The sequence below is a fragment of the Physeter macrocephalus genome, unplaced genomic scaffold, assembly GCF_002837175.3.
Source record: "Physeter macrocephalus isolate SW-GA unplaced genomic scaffold, ASM283717v5 random_646, whole genome shotgun sequence".
NCBI lineage: Eukaryota > Metazoa > Chordata > Mammalia > Artiodactyla > Physeteridae > Physeter > Physeter macrocephalus.
Window position 1 is genome coordinate 1 of NW_021145882.1, and position 17,773 is coordinate 17,773.

Genomic DNA, 17,773 nt, shown 5'->3' on the forward strand with positions numbered 1-17,773 from the left:
AGCCTGCCCTTCTGGGGTGGAATCGCCCGTTCCCCTTGGTGGCCCTCAGGGCTGGGTTTGCAGGTACCTCAGGCAGGCTGGGCTGCAGCCCCGTGCTTTCTTGTGTCCTCGTAGGGGAGCTTATCCGCATGCCCAAGATGGGGAAGACCATCCACAAGTACGTCCACCTGTTCCCCAAGCTGGAGTTGTCGGTGCACCTGCAGCCTATCACGCGCTCCACGCTGAAGGTGGAGCTGACCATCACGCCCGACTTCCAGTGGGATGAAAAGGTCAGGCTGTGTGAGGCAGGGGCCTGGTGTCAGAGGGATCTTGAGGAGAGCGGGATTGGAGGGCTGAGTTACCGCCAGCTCATACCCCTGTCACTTGTGCCCCTGTGGGCAGGTCCATGGCTCATCAGAGGCGTTCTGGATTCTGGTGGAGGATGTGGACAGCGAGGTGATCCTGCACCACGAGTATTTCCTCCTCAAGGCCAAGTATGCGCAGGACGAGCACCTCATTACGTTCTTCGTGCCCGTCTTTGAACCGCTGCCCCCTCAGTACTTCATCCGTGTGGTGTCTGACCGCTGGCTCTGTGAGTGCGTCTCCTCCGCAGGGTCCCCTGGGCCAGGTCCTCCCGGGGCAGTTAGATGAGTGTCTTGCCCCTTGTACTGGGCCAGACTTGGTTGGGGAGAGGGCTGTGTATGCTGCCTTGGGGTTCCCAGTGTGCTGACCGCCATTCCCGTTTCTCTTCTGGCAGCTTGTGAGACCCAGCTGCCTGTCTCTTTCCGGCACCTGATCCTACCAGAGAAGTACCCACCCCCAACCGAGCTTCTGGACCTGCAGCCCTTGCCCGTGTCTGCCCTGAGAAACAGTGCCTTTGAGAGCCTTTACCAAGATAAATTTCCTTTCTTCAACCCCATCCAGACCCAGGGTAGGTGTTTCCATTTCCAGGCGGGCGGTTCCTTTGGAGGCCTTTTAAGGTCCCCTGGAGACAGGTAGGTTCTGCGGGAGGAGGGGGAGGAGGGCCCTCAGGTGCTTGGCAGCTGTGGGAGCTCATCAGTGCCAACTGTTGGAGCAGCCAGGACATTTTCCGTTCTCAGAAGCCCTTGGTTACTGTTAGATTTGCTTTGCTTCTTTGCACGTCTCCCTGAGGAGGGTTGGTAGAGCAGGTCTTACTATCATGGTGCACTGTCATTTCTCAGGCTCAGGAGGCTCCAGTATTGAACCAGAGTGCGTAGCGTTGACCGAGGCCTCCTCCGCCTTCATTGCTGTAAACGACAGCTATGTTCCCAGAGCACGCCCCATGTTCTAAGTACTCTGGGCTGGGTGCATCCCAAGTGTTTTCTCTTTCACTCTTTCCACAATCCTGTTTGAGATACCAGCAAACAGGGATTTACCATTTGAGATACTACCATCAGTGTCCTGTTCTACAGATGAAGAAACCGAGGCAGGGAGGGGCACCCCAATTGAACCAGCTAATAAATAGTAGAATTTGATTTTAACCCAGTGTGGATGCCAGGGCTTACTTATTAGGCTTTTTACCTTCTCTGTGTATTTGACTCTTTCCAGGAAACGTGGGAGAGGGTTGGAGGGGCAGAGGAGGGGAGCCAGTTCCCCTTGGTTCGGCGTCCTGTCCCTGAGAAGCAAGGAGGGAGCCCTGGCCTCCTTTGCTTCTGTTGTCCTCCTGCAAATCTCCAGGGGCCCTGAACTCTTGATCTTGGTCCCTTCTCCTCCTCTTGTGTGGGAAGGAGCGGATGAAGGGGAGAGATGTCTCAGGCCCGACTGCAGTTGGGGGCCGTGTGCCATCACCCCTCATGGTTGCCATTCTGGGCTGACTGGCCGAGTTTCCCGCGTGTCCGAGTCTCTCTCGGTGTTCACGCTGCGTCTCTCTCGGTGTTCACGCTGCCTCTCTGTCGCTTCACAGTGTTTAACACCGTGTATAACAGCGATGACAACGTGTTTGTGGGGGCCCCCACGGGCAGCGGGAAGACCATCTGTGCGGAGTTCGCCATCCTGCGGATGCTGCTGCAGAACTCGGAGGGGCGCTGTGTCTACATCACCCCTATGGAGGCTCTGGCGGAGCAGGTGTGTCACGTGTGAAGTTTCCCAGAAACCGTTTTCATCTCTGAGTCCAGATCAAGGTTTTCTGGGCCCTGAAATTTGTAGAGCCAACTGGGCCAAGACTGTTTGCCAGCTGGTGGCCATTTCCTCAGTCGTATGCTAAAGGGACGCTCTCCGGTCACTTATAGGTTGGTGTGTGATTACGAAGTATTTAGCTTGAGATCTGCAGGGCGACAGGCCTCTGTGTTTGGCTTCCCGTGTTTTTCTCATAATTCATGAACTGAAGGCTGACGTGGCCTCTGACGTTTTTCTGCCCTCCCTCTGCCCGCCCGCCAGGTGTACATGGACTGGTACGAGAAGTTCCAGGACAGGCTCAACAAGAAGGTGGTGCTCCTGACGGGGGAGACCAGCACGGACCTGAAGCTTCTGGGCAAAGGCAACATCATCATCAGCACCCCCGAGAAGTGGGACATCCTTTCCCGGCGGTGGAAGCAGCGCAAGAATGTCCAGAACATCAACCTCTTCGTGGTGGATGAGGTCCACCTTATCGGGGGCGAGAACGGGGTATGGCTTGACCTTGCAGCATAGGAGGGGGCTGGGACCGTCAGAGTAGCGTTGGCCTTGGGCTTTAGGTGAGGGCCAGAGACTAGGGCTTCTCCCAAGAGGATTCTGCCCGTCACCTTATTCTGAAAGGATGATCTGAGACTTTTTTGTAGTTTTCTTGGAGAGTACCATTGCTTAGTGGAGATTGGCTGGGGAGGAGGTGGACCCAAAGACGGGAGAGGAAGAGTTAGGAGATCATCTCGAGGTTGTTGGGCTACACACGAAGGTAGCTCAGGGCCGAGGATGGAGCGCCCGGACCTGCAGTGACTCCCGCTCCTCTTCCCAGCCCGTGCTAGAGGTGATCTGCTCCCGGATGCGCTACATAAAGACGGGAGAGCCCTTAATCACAAGGAAGAGTTAGGAGATCATCTCGAGGTTGTTGGGCTACACACGAAGGTAGCTCAGGGCCGAGGATGGAGCGCCCGGACCTGCAGTGACTCCCGCTCCTCTTCCCAGCCCGTGCTAGAGGTGATCTGCTCCCGGATGCGCTACATCTCCTCCCAGATCGAGAGGCCCATTCGCATTGTGGCCCTCAGCTCCTCGCTCTCGAACGCGAAGGACGTGGCCCACTGGCTGGGGTGCAGCGCCACCTCCACCTTCAACTTCCACCCGAACGTGCGCCCCGTGCCCTTGGAGCTGCACATCCAGGTGGGACCCGCTCTTCCCGTTCCCACACGGCCTCTTGACGTCCAGGGCTCCCTGGGTTTGTAAGCTCCTTTCTTTCTCCTCGGTCTCCAGGGCTTCAACATTAGCCACACACAGACTCGCCTGCTGTCCATGGCCAAGCCCGTGTACCACGCCATCACCAAGCACTCGCCCAAGAAGCCCGTCATTGTCTTCGTTCCGTCTCGCAAGCAGACGCGCCTCACCGCCATCGACATCCTCACCACGTGTGCGGCCGACATCCAGCGGCAGAGGTGGGCGGGGCCTGGCTCCTGGGGCCCCGTGGGGAGGTGAGGGTTGGCTCAAGTGAGACTGGCCTCCCCTGCCGGGTGTTCTGTTCACAGGGCGGGGTGGCCCCCGCCTGGCTCGGGGCTGGGCGACGCACAGCTGGAAGGGTGTCTGGGGGGTGGAAGCGCTCCAGGCTGAGTCAGTGCTCATGCCGCCCAGGTTCCTGCACTGCACGGAGAAGGACCTGATCCCCTACCTGGAGAAGCTGAGTGACGGCACGCTCAAGGAGACGCTGCTAAACGGGGTGGGCTACCTGCACGAGGGGCTCAGCCCCATGGAGCGGCGCCTGGTGGAGCAGCTCTTCAGCTCAGGTAGAGAGCAAGCCTTGAGGCGCAGAGCGAGACTAGATGCACAGGTGTCACGGGGGCGTGTGTTGAACTTCTGGGCGTGGGTGATATTTCTTGACAGCACGTTGGTCATTTTCAAAATATTGATACTTAACAGATTATTTTATCTGTTATTTGATTTCAGTACCCTTGTGGTGAAGGTGGGACAGATATTACCCCTACTTTCTAGATGAGAAAGCAGGCAGGCACATAAGGTTGTGCTCTTTCAGAACCTGGCTTTTTAGACCAGGACGTTTGGCCACTAGACCTGGTTTTGTACAGATACCAGGCTTGGCAAAGTGGTTGGGCCTCAGAGATGGAGTAAACTCTGTTTCCCTTGGGTGGCTGTGTGCCTCTGTCCCTTGTTGACGTCAGGCATTTCACGCAGAGTATTGTTCTGACAGTGCTTAGTGGAGCTGCAGCGGAGATGCTTCTGCCAGAATCATTACTGTCACTCTTTGACCCCTGAATCTGTCTGGTGTGCGGCACCTTCAGAGCTCGATTTGGCGACCGTGTACTGAGCCATCCCGCGGCTGAGTCAACCTTAGCACTTTCCAGTCATCAAGGCCCATCTGTCAGGCAGGAGTGTCAGCCTAGCTTTCCCTGGGCTTGGGATTCTGTTCCAGGATTACCTCGTTTCCTCCAGGGTAGCCCCCCCCAGCAGAGCAACAGTGACATAGAGCCACCTCCTGTAGTACCGAGTTAGCCCCTTAGTCATTAAACCTTGTTCCTGGTAAGCTTTGCTCTGAGTTCTGAAACGTAGCACAAGATAAGCCACTACCTGCCCAGGAGGCAGCACGTCCTGCCTCAGCCAGGGAGCCCTGTGCTCAGTCTCCTCCTCCCCTCTGCTGCTCAGGGGCTATCCAGGTGGTGGTAGCTTCTCGGAGTCTCTGCTGGGGCATGAATGTGGCCGCCCACCTGGTGATTATCATGGATACCCAGTACTACAATGGCAAGATCCACGCGTGAGTACAGCTGTGCTTTTGCTCTGTGTTAACGGGACCTTCCTTCCTAAGATGAACGTAATACCTGCAAATCCAGAAGTTCACTATTGTGAAGAAAAGGTGTTAGGGAAATAAACAGCTAGCCGAGATTCCACCCCAGCCCGGGTTTTATTTATATGGACTTATTTTTAATGTCTGAACCTGCTTCTAGATTTGGATTTGAGTCGGGTGACTTGATTACTCATGAACTATATAGCTGTAAAGTTTGGAAGCCTGCCTTACATATTAGATCCTTTAACGGGGAGTTGTTTGGCTGTTGGCATCACATGGGTTAATAGCTTTGGTTCAAGGACACTGAGCAACAAAGTAATGACTCTTACACTTGAAAACGAAAGTGATGTATAGATGATGCGTGAAACTAGTGCCTGAGCGTGGGAACTCGTAAACAGTTTTGCTGTGATTGGCCCACGTCTCCCCGCGTTTGCACTTTATTCTTTGACATTTAGGCAGTCAGCCTCCTGAGTGTCTGTTGCTGCGGCTTTGCCTCCTCTCCCCTCCTGTCTCTAGGTACGTGGATTACCCCATCTACGACGTGCTGCAGATGGTGGGGCATGCCAACCGCCCTTTGCAGGATGACGAGGGGCGCTGCGTCATCATGTGCCAGGGCTCCAAAAAGGTCAGCCTGGGCCTCTTGCACTGTCTTTTGATCCTGGACCTCAGAACAGATTCTTTAGTTTCTGTTTTGATAGATGTCTTTACTTATTTTTTTACATTCTGTCTGTCAACTTCTGCCTCTTTTATCTTCCATGTTGCTTTTGTAACAAGCCTCTTGGCTGCGTAGAATTTTGTAGCCTTTGGTTTTTGCTACTGCTGTTGACTCTGTGTGTTGACGTCTTCTCCCTCTGGCTGGTTCCATCTTCCCTCATGCTCTGCTCAGCATGTGGGACTTGGGGTACCCCCGTCTCTGCTGTAGAAATAACCAGTGATGCCAGTGGGAACAGGCATACACACCCAACTCTCCAGGTCCAGACCCAGCTCACTTGTCTGTGCAACTGGTTTCTTCCATTTTGATTAGCTGTGTCTGTCTGTCACAGAGGGGCCGCATTTTCCCTTGGCCTTTTTTTTCCCCCTTGATCTATCGCTGTGACCATATTGTCATTGACTCTTTATTATCTTCTTTCCCATAGGATTTCTTCAAAAAGTTCTTATATGAGCCTTTGCCAGTAGAGTCTCACCTGGACCACTGTATGCATGACCACTTCAATGCTGAGATTGTCACCAAGACCATTGAGAACAAGCAGGACGCCGTGGACTACCTCACCTGGACCTTTCTGTACCGCCGCATGACGCAGAACCCCAATTATTACAACCTGCAGGGTCAGTAGCTTTGGAGCACACCTTATCCTTTTGCGGTTTTCACGCCCCTTGCTCGCCATGTCCCTGTGACTCCCCACTTAGCTCTCACCTTCACAGGCATCTCCCATCGTCACTTGTCTGACCACTTGTCGGAGCTCGTGGAACAGACCCTGAGTGACCTGGAGCAGTCCAAGTGCATCAGCATTGAGGACGAGATGGACGTGGCGCCTCTGAACCTGGGCATGATCGCTGCCTACTATTACATCAACTACACCACCATTGGTGAGGGCCAGCAGGGGCTGGGTCTGTGCAGAGCCTGAGCGGGAGGGATCTCAGGCAGGGTCTGCAGCCCATGGGGGATGAGAGATGATGATGCTTCCAGTGCCCCATCTGGTGTTTGTCAGAGGCACGCATCGCAGGGTGGAGCTGGGGTAGCCCAGGAGTTAACTCTCTCCTCTCTGCTCCTTTTCGGCCTGCTTTGACTCCTCTGAAATCTCCTTCCCTACCTCTCTCAGAGCTCTTCAGCATGTCCCTGAATGCCAAGACCAAGGTGCGAGGGCTTATTGAGATCATCTCCAATGCAGCCGAGTATGAGAACATTCCCATCCGGCACCATGAAGACAACCTCCTGCGGCAGGTGAGGGCACCTCGGCTTCCGGAGAACATCCTCGGAGCTGAAACTTGGCCCGTGTGCCCAGAGCGCGCGATGCCCCATCACCACAGGAAGACACCGACCCCTCCTGCCCCGACCTCCCTCACACACCTCCACACGTCTCAGCCCCACCAGCCCCAGGCACCCAGCCACCCCTCTGAGTTTTGAAGGGTTGTGAGCCTGGGACAGGTGGTGCCTGAGAGTGGATCTCAGGCAGCGTCTTCATCGTCGGCCCTTTTTCTTCCACCTTCCAGTTGGCCCAGAAGGTCCCCCACAAGCTGAATAACCCTAAGTTCAACGACCCGCACGTCAAGACCAACCTGCTTCTGCAGGCTCACCTGTCCCGCATGCAGCTGAGTGCTGAGCTGCAGTCGGATACAGAGGAGATCCTTAGCAAGGTATCGAGTGGGCGCGGGGGGGCCCGTGTGGCCCGTGAAGCAGCAGTTCCAACCCTGCCTGCTCTTGCTCTCCTGTCCCTGTTCAGGCCATCCGGCTCATCCAGGCCTGTGTGGATGTCCTCTCCAGCAACGGGTGGCTCAGCCCGGCTCTGGCAGCCATGGAGCTGGCCCAGATGGTCACCCAAGCCATGTGGTCCAAGGACTCATACCTGAAGCAGCTGCCACACTTCACCTCAGAGCACATCAAACGTTGCACAGACAAGGTGAGCTGGGCCTGGACCCGGAGTGTCGGGTGGCCGAGGCTGGGAGCCGAGCGTCTCACACTGGGGGCAGTTGTGGAGGGGAGCCTTCTCATTCCGGCTTCTCTGGAGGTGTTAGCCGTGGAGCTGCTAGAGAGCCTGACGGTTGTGGGCCATGTTCTTTCTGAAGCCTTGTCTTCTTTAGATGATCTGATGGCATAGGAAGTAAAAGTAGCCGCTCTTTGGAGCCACTTTTCTCTGCTGCTAGTCTACATTCTCTCTTCTTCCCTGACCTCTGACACCCGCTGCAGGGGGTGGAGAGTGTTTTTGACATCATGGAGATGGAGGATGAAGAGCGCAACGCGTTGCTTCAGCTGTCCGATAGCCAGATCGCAGACGTGGCCCGCTTCTGTAACCGCTACCCCAACATCGAGCTGTCCTACGAGGTGGTGGACAAGGACAGCATCCGCAGGTGAGCCAGAGAGGGCCAGGTGCCCCGCCCCGGGTCCTTGCTGGGCACAGCTGTGACGTGCGACCTGCGTTTCTCCCCACAGTGGCGGGCCGGTTGTGGTGCTGGTGCAGCTGGAGCGAGAGGAGGAAGTCACAGGTCCCGTGATCGCGCCTCTCTTCCCACAGGTACATCCTGGGAGTGGCTTCCCAGGGGTCCACTTGAGGCCCTACCGACTGACTAGAGGCTGGGCTACAAGAGTACATAGTCACTGAGGGAGGACATTTAGAGTAATAACGAAGCCGCAAGCCTGAGGATTAATCTTGGGGCCATGGGTGTCTTCCGTGGGAGTTTTTGGTGGTTTTTTGCTTTAAGGCAATTTAGGTGACTGGTCGTTATTGAACGCCCCAGTTGTGCGGTGGTGTTGTTGACGTCCGTGGCTGTGAAGAAGCATTTATCTTTAACTCTAAATGGCTCTAGCGGGACTTCCCTGGCGGTCCAGTGGTTAAGACTCTCTGCTACCAATGCAGGGGGCAGGCACGGGTTCGATCCCTGGTTGGGGAACTAAGATCCCACGTGTCACTCGGCCAAAAAAAAAACGTCTCCAGGACAGTTGGGCTTTTCTAGTTGGTGTTTCTTCGCTCTCGTTTCTCACAGCTACTTACTCTGTTTCCAGTGCTTGGTTCTTTACCACCAAAAAGGAAATCTGATCCCTTATATGGGAGAAGAATTGAACAGGCTGAAAGGAGAAACCAGATACACTGTAATGTTTAAATTTACAAACTATTCGTTTAATAGGCTCTAGGGAAAGAGCACTTTAAAGTGGAATGCTTGGGTTTTCTGACAGTGGAGCGGCCAGCAGAGGGAAGGATTCTTGGTAGACGCAAGGCCTACTTTGGATCCTCTCTGCTGGCAGGCTCACCTCCGTATTAACGTGTTTTTCTCCTCCGGCATATATGCCTTTTATTTAAAAGGGTCTCTGAGGAACTCAAAGCTGCGAGGCCCCAAAGACTAGATGTCTAATATCTTTACCGGAAATCTGATCCCTTATATGGGAGAAGAATTGAACAGGCTGAAAGGAGAAACCAGATACACTGTAATGTTTAAATTTACAAACTATTCGTTTAATAGGCTCTAGGGAAAGAGCACTTTAAAGTGGAATGCTTGGGTTTTCTGACAGTGGAGCGGCCAGCAGAGGGAAGGATTCTTGGTAGACGCAAGGCCTACTTTGGATCCTCTCTGCTGGCAGGCTCACCTCCGTATTAACGTGTTTTTCTCCTCCGGCATATATGCCTTTTATTTAAAAGGGTCTCTGAGGAACTCAAAGCTGCGAGGCCCCAAAGACTAGATGTCTAATAGTGGAATGTTGGATTTAGTGTCAGATACTAAATGGGAGAAGGTACTTTGGGACAAGGAAATGAGGCAGAACCAACAAATGAGTTCATCTGCCTACTCTGAGGTGTGAGACACCTCAGACAGTTTAAAATCTTAGGTGTATCCAATTGTAGTTTGGGAAGAAGTTTTAGAAAGCTTTCTTTCTGGTTTCTGAACTTTTGTAACTTTTCTCTTGGTGTCATGATCATCAAATTTTATGTGCTGACGTTGTTGGCTTTTGGTCACTACAGAAACGTGAAGAGGGCTGGTGGGTGGTGATCGGAGATGCCAAGTCGAATAGCCTCATTTCCATCAAGAGGCTGACCCTGCAGCAGAAGGCCAAGGTGAGTGTGTCCGCTGGCCCTCGCGTGCTGTGAGATGGGGCAGGGTGAGAACTCTTCCTGTGTCTGAGCTGGCCCTGAGTTCTGCCTGCTCTCTCCAGGTGAAGCTCGACTTTGTGGCCCCGGCCACTGGCGCCCACAACTACACCCTGTACTTCATGAGCGACGCTTACATGGGATGTGACCAGGAGTACAAATTCAGCGTGGATGTGAAAGAAGCTGAGACAGACAGTGACTCAGACTGAGTCCAGAGGCCTTTGCTCTTGCACAGAGAGAAGAGGTGAACCTGAGTTTGGTACATGTACGCTGTCATGGGACCTCAGTCTTGGAGACCCGGTCTGTCTGCGTGAGGTCTGGCCAGCCAGTGCCGCCGCGGTCCCAGCCCACCCCATTACTTTCCACTCCGGCTCCCTTGCCATCCAAACTTCGGATCTAGTGTCTGCAGGTGTCAGGCATAAACTGTGTACACCATTTTTAGGCATGTTCTTTGCAGTTCCTTTTGAGTCACACATTCTAATAAAATGACTTGGAGAAACCATTTGTCTTTGCAGTGATCCAGATTAAAAGTTTCCTTTGTTGGACTTCCCTGGTGGTGCAGTGGTTAAGAATCCGCCTGCCGGTGCAGGGGACACGGATTCAAGCCCTGGTCCGGGAAGATACCACATGCCACAGAGCAACTAAGCCCATGCGCCACAACTACTGAGCCTGCGCTCTAGAGCCCACGAGCCACAACTACTGAAGCCCATGCACCTAAGAGCCTGTGCTCCGCAACGAGAGAAGCCACCGCGATGAGAAGCCCACGCACCACAACGGAGAGTAGCCCCCAGTCACCGCAACTAGAGAAGGCCCGCGCGCAGCAACGAAGACCCAATGCAGCCAAAAAAAAAGTTTCCTTTCTCCAACCTAAGGATTATTTTTTTCAGCCAGTGAACTTGCTCACAGTGAGCACTTCTAGAGGAGGAGGCTGCTCTTCAGTTGGGCTGCCACCTGCACCATTTCAGTCAGCGCAGAGGGAACAGTGTCGGTAGCTTCTGTTCAGTCAGGCTTGTGCCCTTGGTCCCTTCCTCTGTATCTGCCCTACTGCAGGAACTAACTGAACTTTGCTGGAGAGATCAACAGGTTAGAGCTTTCTCAAGATCAGCAGTGTCCCTTCCCATAATGAGGCAGCACCAACTGGGTGCTTAAACCGATTTTAAGATCCAGATCTACAAATTTTTTTCTCAAATTCTTGCCTTCTGGGGTTTTTTAGGAATAAATGTGCAAAAAATTGGAAAATGATTCTGAAGGGTAATTTCCCTAGGTTGGCAGTTTTCAAATTTAGTCTTAGGACCCGTTTACCCTACAAAAAATTAAGAGCCCCAACCATCCTTTATTATCTGGGTTACAGCCATTGATGTTTATTTACTATAGTAAATGCATTTTAAAACAACAGTAACTTCTGTTAACTTTTTATGAAAAACAACTTCCAAAACAAATCCGGGGAGAAGAGTGGCATTTTACATTTTTGCAGATCTCTTTCATGTCTGGCTTCATAGAAGACAGTTGGATTCTCCTAGCTGCTTCCACAACCTGTTGTGTGTTGTGCTGACGTAAAGCTGACTTCACACAGACAGGAAGTTGGAAAAAGGAGTTTTTAAATAGGCTTCTCAGGTAATTGAGTTTATGTGATGCTATGTCACCACTCCACAGGTGGTAGTTTCTTAAAGGCAATGTGGATCTGAAACCTTATCAATGAGCTTTTTATACTGTTACATTAAAACCCACCGGCCTTACACTTATTATTTTTTTTTTTTTGTGGTACGCGGGCTTCTCACCGTTGTGGCCTCTCCCGTTGCGGAGCACAGGCTCCGGACGCGCAGGCTCAGCGGCCATGGCTCACGGGCCCAGCCGCTCCGCGGCATGTGGGATCTTCCCGGACTGGGGCACGAACCCGTGTCCCCTACATCGGCAGGCGGACTCAACCACTGCGCCACCAGGGAAGCCCTGGCCTTACACTTTTAATGAGTCTTACCCATGAGTGATTTTGTAACATCATGCATTAGGCATTTGGAAAATGCTCATTCACTGAATTATGCAAATCTTCCAAATGTCAATACATTTCATCATACAGATCACGTTTGTTCATATCACCACCAGTCCCCTCAGAAAAGTAAGCATTGAGAACATGTCAAGCTCATGGCGGCAATACAAGTTTTCAAAGATTCTAATTTTTTCTTGAAAGCTTTTATCATTGGCAACACTATCAGTTTCCCTTGAAGTGAAAGGCTCATTCCATTCGTTTTCCGGAAAATGTCTCCCAGATAGCCAAGTCTAAATACCATAATTTGCTCGTTCTTTCAAGTAGAAATGGTTATGCCATGAACAACACGGTTGATTCAGCTTACACCTGCACAACTGCTTTTCCTCAAGACAGCCACACCTCAGTGCACAGCAGGAGTGCTCGTGTGCGCTTCCGTCATTGCAGAACATGAGCTGTATGCTCAAGGGTCGAGATTTAATACAATTTATCTCTTATTAGTTCTACTGAGGACACTTCTCAGGGAAGTTGGCCATTTTTTCACTGAGAGCAAGGCATGGAGACACGACTAGTATTTGATGCCATTGCCTTGCTTCCTGCCCAGGCGCCAACTGCTGAAAAAATCTAGGGATTTCCAGTGACTGGCAGACCCCATCTTGAGAACCTCTGCTCTAGGTACTGCCCCAGTTGTCTTTTCAAAATCTACGGTCATGATTTCTGTGGTGTAGAAAATCAAGTGAAGGCTGTGGGCTTGAAGACGGGCCTCAAGTCAAAACGCACTTGGAAGTGCCTGTCAGAGGATAACGTGAGACTAAAGCACTGACTACCTGTGCCAGTGTTTCTTTCCCATTTTTTCATCATCACTGCCTTAATGGGACTTAATTGGCATCTTTTTACTACTCACCCCCACTATGAAAATCTAATACAACAGACCACAGCATATTTATGTACAGTGGTCCTTCTGAGGGCCACAAATTACTGTCTCTAAGATTTTTTTTTGCCCCTCACCCAAGACCTAATTTTCATCCACACTGAGAATGCACGACCTGTGGCCACCAATAACTCCCTTCTAGGGGTCACGTCCTCCCCATTTATTTCTCAGCAATTCCTGGCTGTCAGCACAGCACATAGCACAGAAGGTACATTAAGGGTTTCGAAGGGAAAGCAGAGGTGTTTCTCGCTCTAAACCAACCTACATCAAAAAATTTCCTTCAGGGGAACATATGTATATGTATAACTGATTCACTTTGTTGTAAAGCAGAAACTAACACACCATTGTAAAACAGTTATACTCCAATAAAGATGTTAAAAAAAAAAATTTCCTTCAGGCCTTCCCTGGTGGCGCAGTGATTAAGAATCCGCCTGCCAATGCAGCGGTCCCTGGTGGCGCAGTGATTAAGAATCCGCCTGCCAATGCAGCGGACACAGGTTCGAGCCCTAGTCCGGGAAGATCCCACATGCCACGGAGCAACGAAGCCCGTGCGCCACAACTACTGAGCCTGTGTATTAGAGCCCGCGTGCCACAACGACTGAAGCCCGTGCACCTAAAGCCCGTGCTCCCCAACAAGAGAAGCCACGGCAATGAGGAATCTCACCGCAACAAAGTAGCCCCCTGCTCGCCGCAACTAGAGAAAGCCCACGCGCAGCAACGAAGACCCAACACAGCCAAAAAAAAAAAAAAAAAAATTTCCTTCAGTATTGACTGAATGTCTTAAATGCAAGGGTTTGCCCAGAAATCGAGAAGGCAGGACCTACTTCAGAAAAGGACTCACCATGGAATTCTTTTAGATTGTGAATGTCCTTATAATATAAAACAGGACTTGGGACTCGGATTATGTCTATAAAGCTTATAGTTTCAGAAAGGGCTGAGATACATCTCTCCTACGTATAGATATGATGATTATAAATAGTATACTCACCACCACCTCCAAATTTAACACTGTGCCCTAAAGCAAGCAAAATCTGGCTTGAATACAATACACTGATGTTCTGTAGCTCTTTACCAAGGACTCCGTATCAAAGGAGGGGAAAGAGTGAGTGGTTATGTGGCCTGCACTTCTGCCCAAGTCTGCATGGAGGAGGGGCCAAGTTAAAGGAAGGTCAGGGATGCTCCTCCGGGCCTCTCAGGGGCTGGGAAAGTCTTATGACATTTTCTGGGGAACCATGATTCTGTCCAAAGTCAAGGTGGCTCAGAGGCCTTCAGACGGCTGATATTTCCAGAAGGCCAACTCTCCATCGTCACTGCACGAGGCCAGGAGCCCCCGCTCCTTGGGATTCCAGGCCACACAGTTGACATCCTGGGAATGGGCCTGAGGCACGTGGGCCGTCACGGAGAAGGTGGGCTGCTGCAGATCTGAGCCGGGATCCTCCTCAAATACTCGGATGGCATCATCCCCACAGGCGGTAGCCAGGGCCCCTGTCAGCTGACACCTGGGACGAACATGTGCATCAGTGAGTATGCAGGTGGCTCCTCCCTCCCCAACCTGGCAAATCAGGTAGGAGGGATTGGTTCTATAGTCCCCCTGGCCTGCTCCCGTCCCAAACTTCAGGCCTCAGCTATAAGTGTCTTATCGAAGAGCCTCCCTAACAAATATGTAGCCACAAACATCACCCCAAGCTTCCAGTGCTGCCATCTAGGTTTTCCTCCAATACAATTAACCTAAAAGACTACATATAACTCTGAATTGCACTCTTCTCAGTTGGAATAAGCAGTTTCCCTGTCATAAAGTATTCTTTGGCCATTTTTTTAAAGTGATATGAATTCTACCATACTTTTACTTGAGTCCCTATCTGCTACTCCCAAATGTTTGCTAATACAAATAAAACTTAGATGAGCATCAGGTTTTTCCATTATTTAGGATTATTTCCTAGGGATAGATTCTCAGGGCCAGAACCGCCCTCTGATCGACGCTCCTATATGAATGGTGTCGTTTTTCCAGACTCCATAAGGGTAGAAACAGCCCTGTGGATTCATGGCTGGATTCTCCAGCCATGTATCCACAGTTTCAAGAATAAATATTTCTGGATGGTATGATGCTGTGTGACCCCCAAAGGCTGGAGCTGCCTTCAGAGCCTGGAATCTTAACATAGGTGCAGGCCTGGGTCTAAGCCTGTCCCCTGCTCCTGTGTACCCCAGACCAGCCAGCTCTGAGCCAGCATGGAGACAGTCTGGCCTGATCTGAAGACTTGAGGGTGGCTGCTCTCTATCCCCATGTATTCCCAAAGGTGAAAGGGAGCAGCACAGGCTTTTGACGTCCCTAAAATCTCTCCAATGGTTGGGGTGGCAGGGTGGAGGCGGTGGGGAGGTCTTACCAAGCGACATCGTAAATGGTCCTGGAGTGGAAGCCTGACAAGGTGCAGATACATTTCCAGCTAGGGTCAGAGCCGCTGCACGCCACCCCTGCACGACAGACTTCTCTTGAGCCTCAGGCATGTCCGTGTCCTGGGCATCTCAGGGGAGTATCTAACCCGCCCCAGAGGAGACCCTAATTTGCTGCGCCCCACCCCACCCTCAGTCATGAGGCCTCATCTTCATTGCTCTGTCTCCGTCCTCGCTGATCTGCCTTACACACTGCAGCCAGACTGGCGTTTTTACAGCAGAATTCTGAGAAGGATATGTCCTGCTCCTCAAAACCCTTTTGCTGCCGACTACGTCTGATGGGTTAGCCTGCCTTTTAAGGCCGCCCACCAGCCAGCCCAACCCACCTCATTTCTCTCCAATCCCTTTATGCTTATGCTCCATAGACACGAATCACTGTTCCTGGCGTAAGTCTAGGCTGTCGTTACCTTCAATGCCTTTGCTCGTGCTGTTTGCACCTAGAATTCTCTTCTCGTGTTAAAATCCTACACACTCTTTCAAGTCCAGATGAAACGGCCCCCCTTGCTCAGACGCTCCCCTGACTCTTTCGGCACTCTACCTAGAGCCCTCTGGTGGCACACCTGCCTTTCTACCCGTTTCCTGTGACTCATCTATGTGTCTCAGCCCCTCAGTAGACTAAGCCTCGTCAGAGATGGGTCTTCCTTAGCTCCCGGGCTGGGCCCTCACCTTGCTCATTGCCTGGTAGATACTGGTGCCAGATGCGCACAGTACGGTCATCACTGCAAGAGGCCAGGCGCTGGCCACTGGGGTCAAAGGCCAAGCTCCACACGGTGGATTCGTGGCCTTCGAGGGTGGCACAGCATACCCAGTCATCCTCTTCCTCCCGGTAGAGCTTCACTGTGTCGTCATAGCTGGCAGAGGCTAACAGCTGTGGGAGAGGCCAGGGAAAACACAGCACGTGTCTGTAGGGCCCAAGAAGTGTCTGTGGTTTCAACACTTCTCCCTCCCAGGACAGGAGAGTCCCAGGGATCTGCTTTCATAAAGGGATTGATGTCTCTGGGTCACAGACAGAGATCCCTGGAAAAGCCAGGTTGAGGCCGAAGAGCAGAAGGCTGGATACAACCCTCCACATCAGAATTCCTTCCCACCAAGATACCTGACTCTTACCTCCTGGCTCGGGTGCCAAACCACATGCTTGACATCCTGTGTGTGAGAGTTGAGGACACTGACACACTCATACTCGTCTTCTTCATCAACTGTGCAAGAGAAAAGAAAGGAGCCCTGGAGCTGACCGACCCTGTCAGGGAGAGATCTGGTGGCAGGCTCCCAACTGCATCTGGAGGGACCTGGACTCACCTTCCCAGACCCACACACTCTTATCTCGGCTGCAGGTGGCAAGGAGGTTGCCAGATGGGGCCCAGGCTACTGACTTGACCTCATTTTCATGGCCCTCCAGAGTGGTTACACACTGTGAACCGGGAAGAGGGAAAAGAATCAGCAGCAGCTAAGACCCCTGGGGTCCTTCTCACGGGCACGGCCCCACTGGCCCAGGTCGGCTCATGTTCCTCAACCAGCCCTGGCTAGCGGGCAGGGAACAGGCAACAATCCTGGTCCCATCCAGCCCGGTTACCTCGAAGTCAGCATTCTTCTTCTTCCAAATGCAAGTGGTAGCATCAAAGCTGGCAGAGGCCAGGTAATTCCCACAGGGAGACCAGGCCACCTTCCGCACGGTGCGCTGGTGGCCTTCACAAAGGACAGATTTGCAGATCCAGCTGTCACCTAAAAGCAGAGGACAGGCCAGGCTCTGGAGCTGGCTGCACGAGAAGGTGCTGAAGCACTATCAATGCCACTGGGTAATGGGGACCAGTATTGGAGACGAGCTGGGGGGCAAAGCTCAGTGGGTGTATTTAACAACATACTTTCAGAAACTCAGTATATTAACTGACTCCACTTCCTCTGGAAGCATCCTTCTAAGACAAATCTAAGGAGTCACCCTCCCAATTTAAAACTGTCAATAGCACCCAAACACCCTTGGGATAAAATTTAAACTTCATCATCTATAGCAAATTACTCTGCAAGCTACTTTCCTTCTTCTCTCCTCACTTTCCTACCTCAGCAACTATCACACACAATTCCCTCAACAGTTTCGGCCTATTGACATTTTAGCTTCTAGTATTTGCCGACTCCTTTGCCAGAAAAACCTTTCTCAGAGTGGCTAAGGAGGCCCCTCCAACCTCTCCCTTGGCCTGCGACTCCCGTCCAGGGTATGCCTGCCCCGCAGGCTGCGCACTCCCCGAGCCTGGCACCCACACCAAGCGCACGTAGACCCCTCGGCGGCAGCGGTCGCGCAGCCGGGCCTTACCCTCCCTGCCCCAGATGCGGACACTCCGGTCGCCCCCGCACGAGGCCAGCAGGGTTCCCGCGGGGTTCCAGGCCAGGAACCAGCAGCGGGAGTCCGGGTGCGCCAGGATACGGCTAAGCAACACCAGCGAGTCCTTCATGGCTGCCCGGCTCAGGAGGTGGTAGAGGTGAGCAGAGCCAGCCGCGCCGACTGCGGCTCCCACCAGGCAAATCCTCTTCCTCCTCAGGGCCGGGGTCCTCCTTGGAACTAAAGCACCCGCGGCTTCTGCCGTGCTGCCCTCTGGGAGTTGTAGTCGGCCTTTCACTCTCCCCTCCCCCACAGCTCCCCACCCCCATAGGAGAGCATCGCGGGACTGCCTGAAACTACAATTCCCGTGAGGCCTTGCGCAGGGAGCCGGCGGCGC

The 17,773-nt window shown here is 52.6% G+C and overlaps 2 protein-coding genes across 2 annotated transcripts; one reads left to right on the top strand and one right to left on the bottom strand.

Moving 5' to 3' along the window:
- Positions 1-20: 20 nt before the first annotated feature.
- On the top strand, positions 21-10,203 carry LOC114485130 (U5 small nuclear ribonucleoprotein 200 kDa helicase-like; the record flags this gene model as incomplete). Its single annotated transcript, XM_028485889.2, has 19 exons — positions 21-269; positions 382-571; positions 737-910; positions 1,904-2,064; positions 2,377-2,604; positions 3,100-3,291; positions 3,382-3,560; positions 3,754-3,905; positions 4,777-4,885; positions 5,432-5,540; positions 6,052-6,241; positions 6,338-6,502; positions 6,736-6,857; positions 7,127-7,270; positions 7,357-7,533; positions 7,821-7,981; positions 8,064-8,145; positions 9,583-9,675; positions 9,774-10,203. Coding segments are annotated over 19 exons (3,021 nt in total), but the record flags the coding sequence as incomplete, so codon positions are not given.
- A 122-nt stretch (positions 10,204-10,325) lies between these two features.
- On the bottom strand, positions 10,326-17,641 carry CIAO1 (cytosolic iron-sulfur assembly component 1). The gene is made up of 7 exons (XM_007118478.4): positions 17,371-17,641; positions 16,639-16,787; positions 16,365-16,476; positions 16,176-16,264; positions 15,735-15,936; positions 15,002-15,089; positions 10,326-14,119 (listed from the first exon to the last, which is right to left on the bottom strand). The coding sequence occupies exons 1-7, from the start codon at positions 17,507-17,509 to the stop codon at positions 13,879-13,881; spliced, it is 1,020 nt and encodes a 339-aa protein (XP_007118540.1). The 5' UTR covers positions 17,510-17,641; the 3' UTR covers positions 10,326-13,878.
- Between the last annotated feature and the right edge of the window lie 132 nt (positions 17,642-17,773).

Bases quoted from the DNA above. Each gene is read 5' to 3' on its own strand.
- CIAO1 (XM_007118478.4), bottom strand. From the start codon at position 17,509: ATGAAGGACTCGCTGGTGTTGCTTAGCCGTATCCTGGCGCACCCGGAC. The intron at 16,788-17,370 runs GTAAGGCCCGGC...CTCTGCTTTTAG, and splicing joins CCGCATCTGGGGCAGGGAGG to GTGACAGCTGGATCTGCAAA. The intron at 15,937-16,175 runs GTAAGAGTCAGG...CCTCTCCCACAG, and splicing joins TTTGGCACCCGAGCCAGGAG to CTGTTAGCCTCTGCCAGCTA.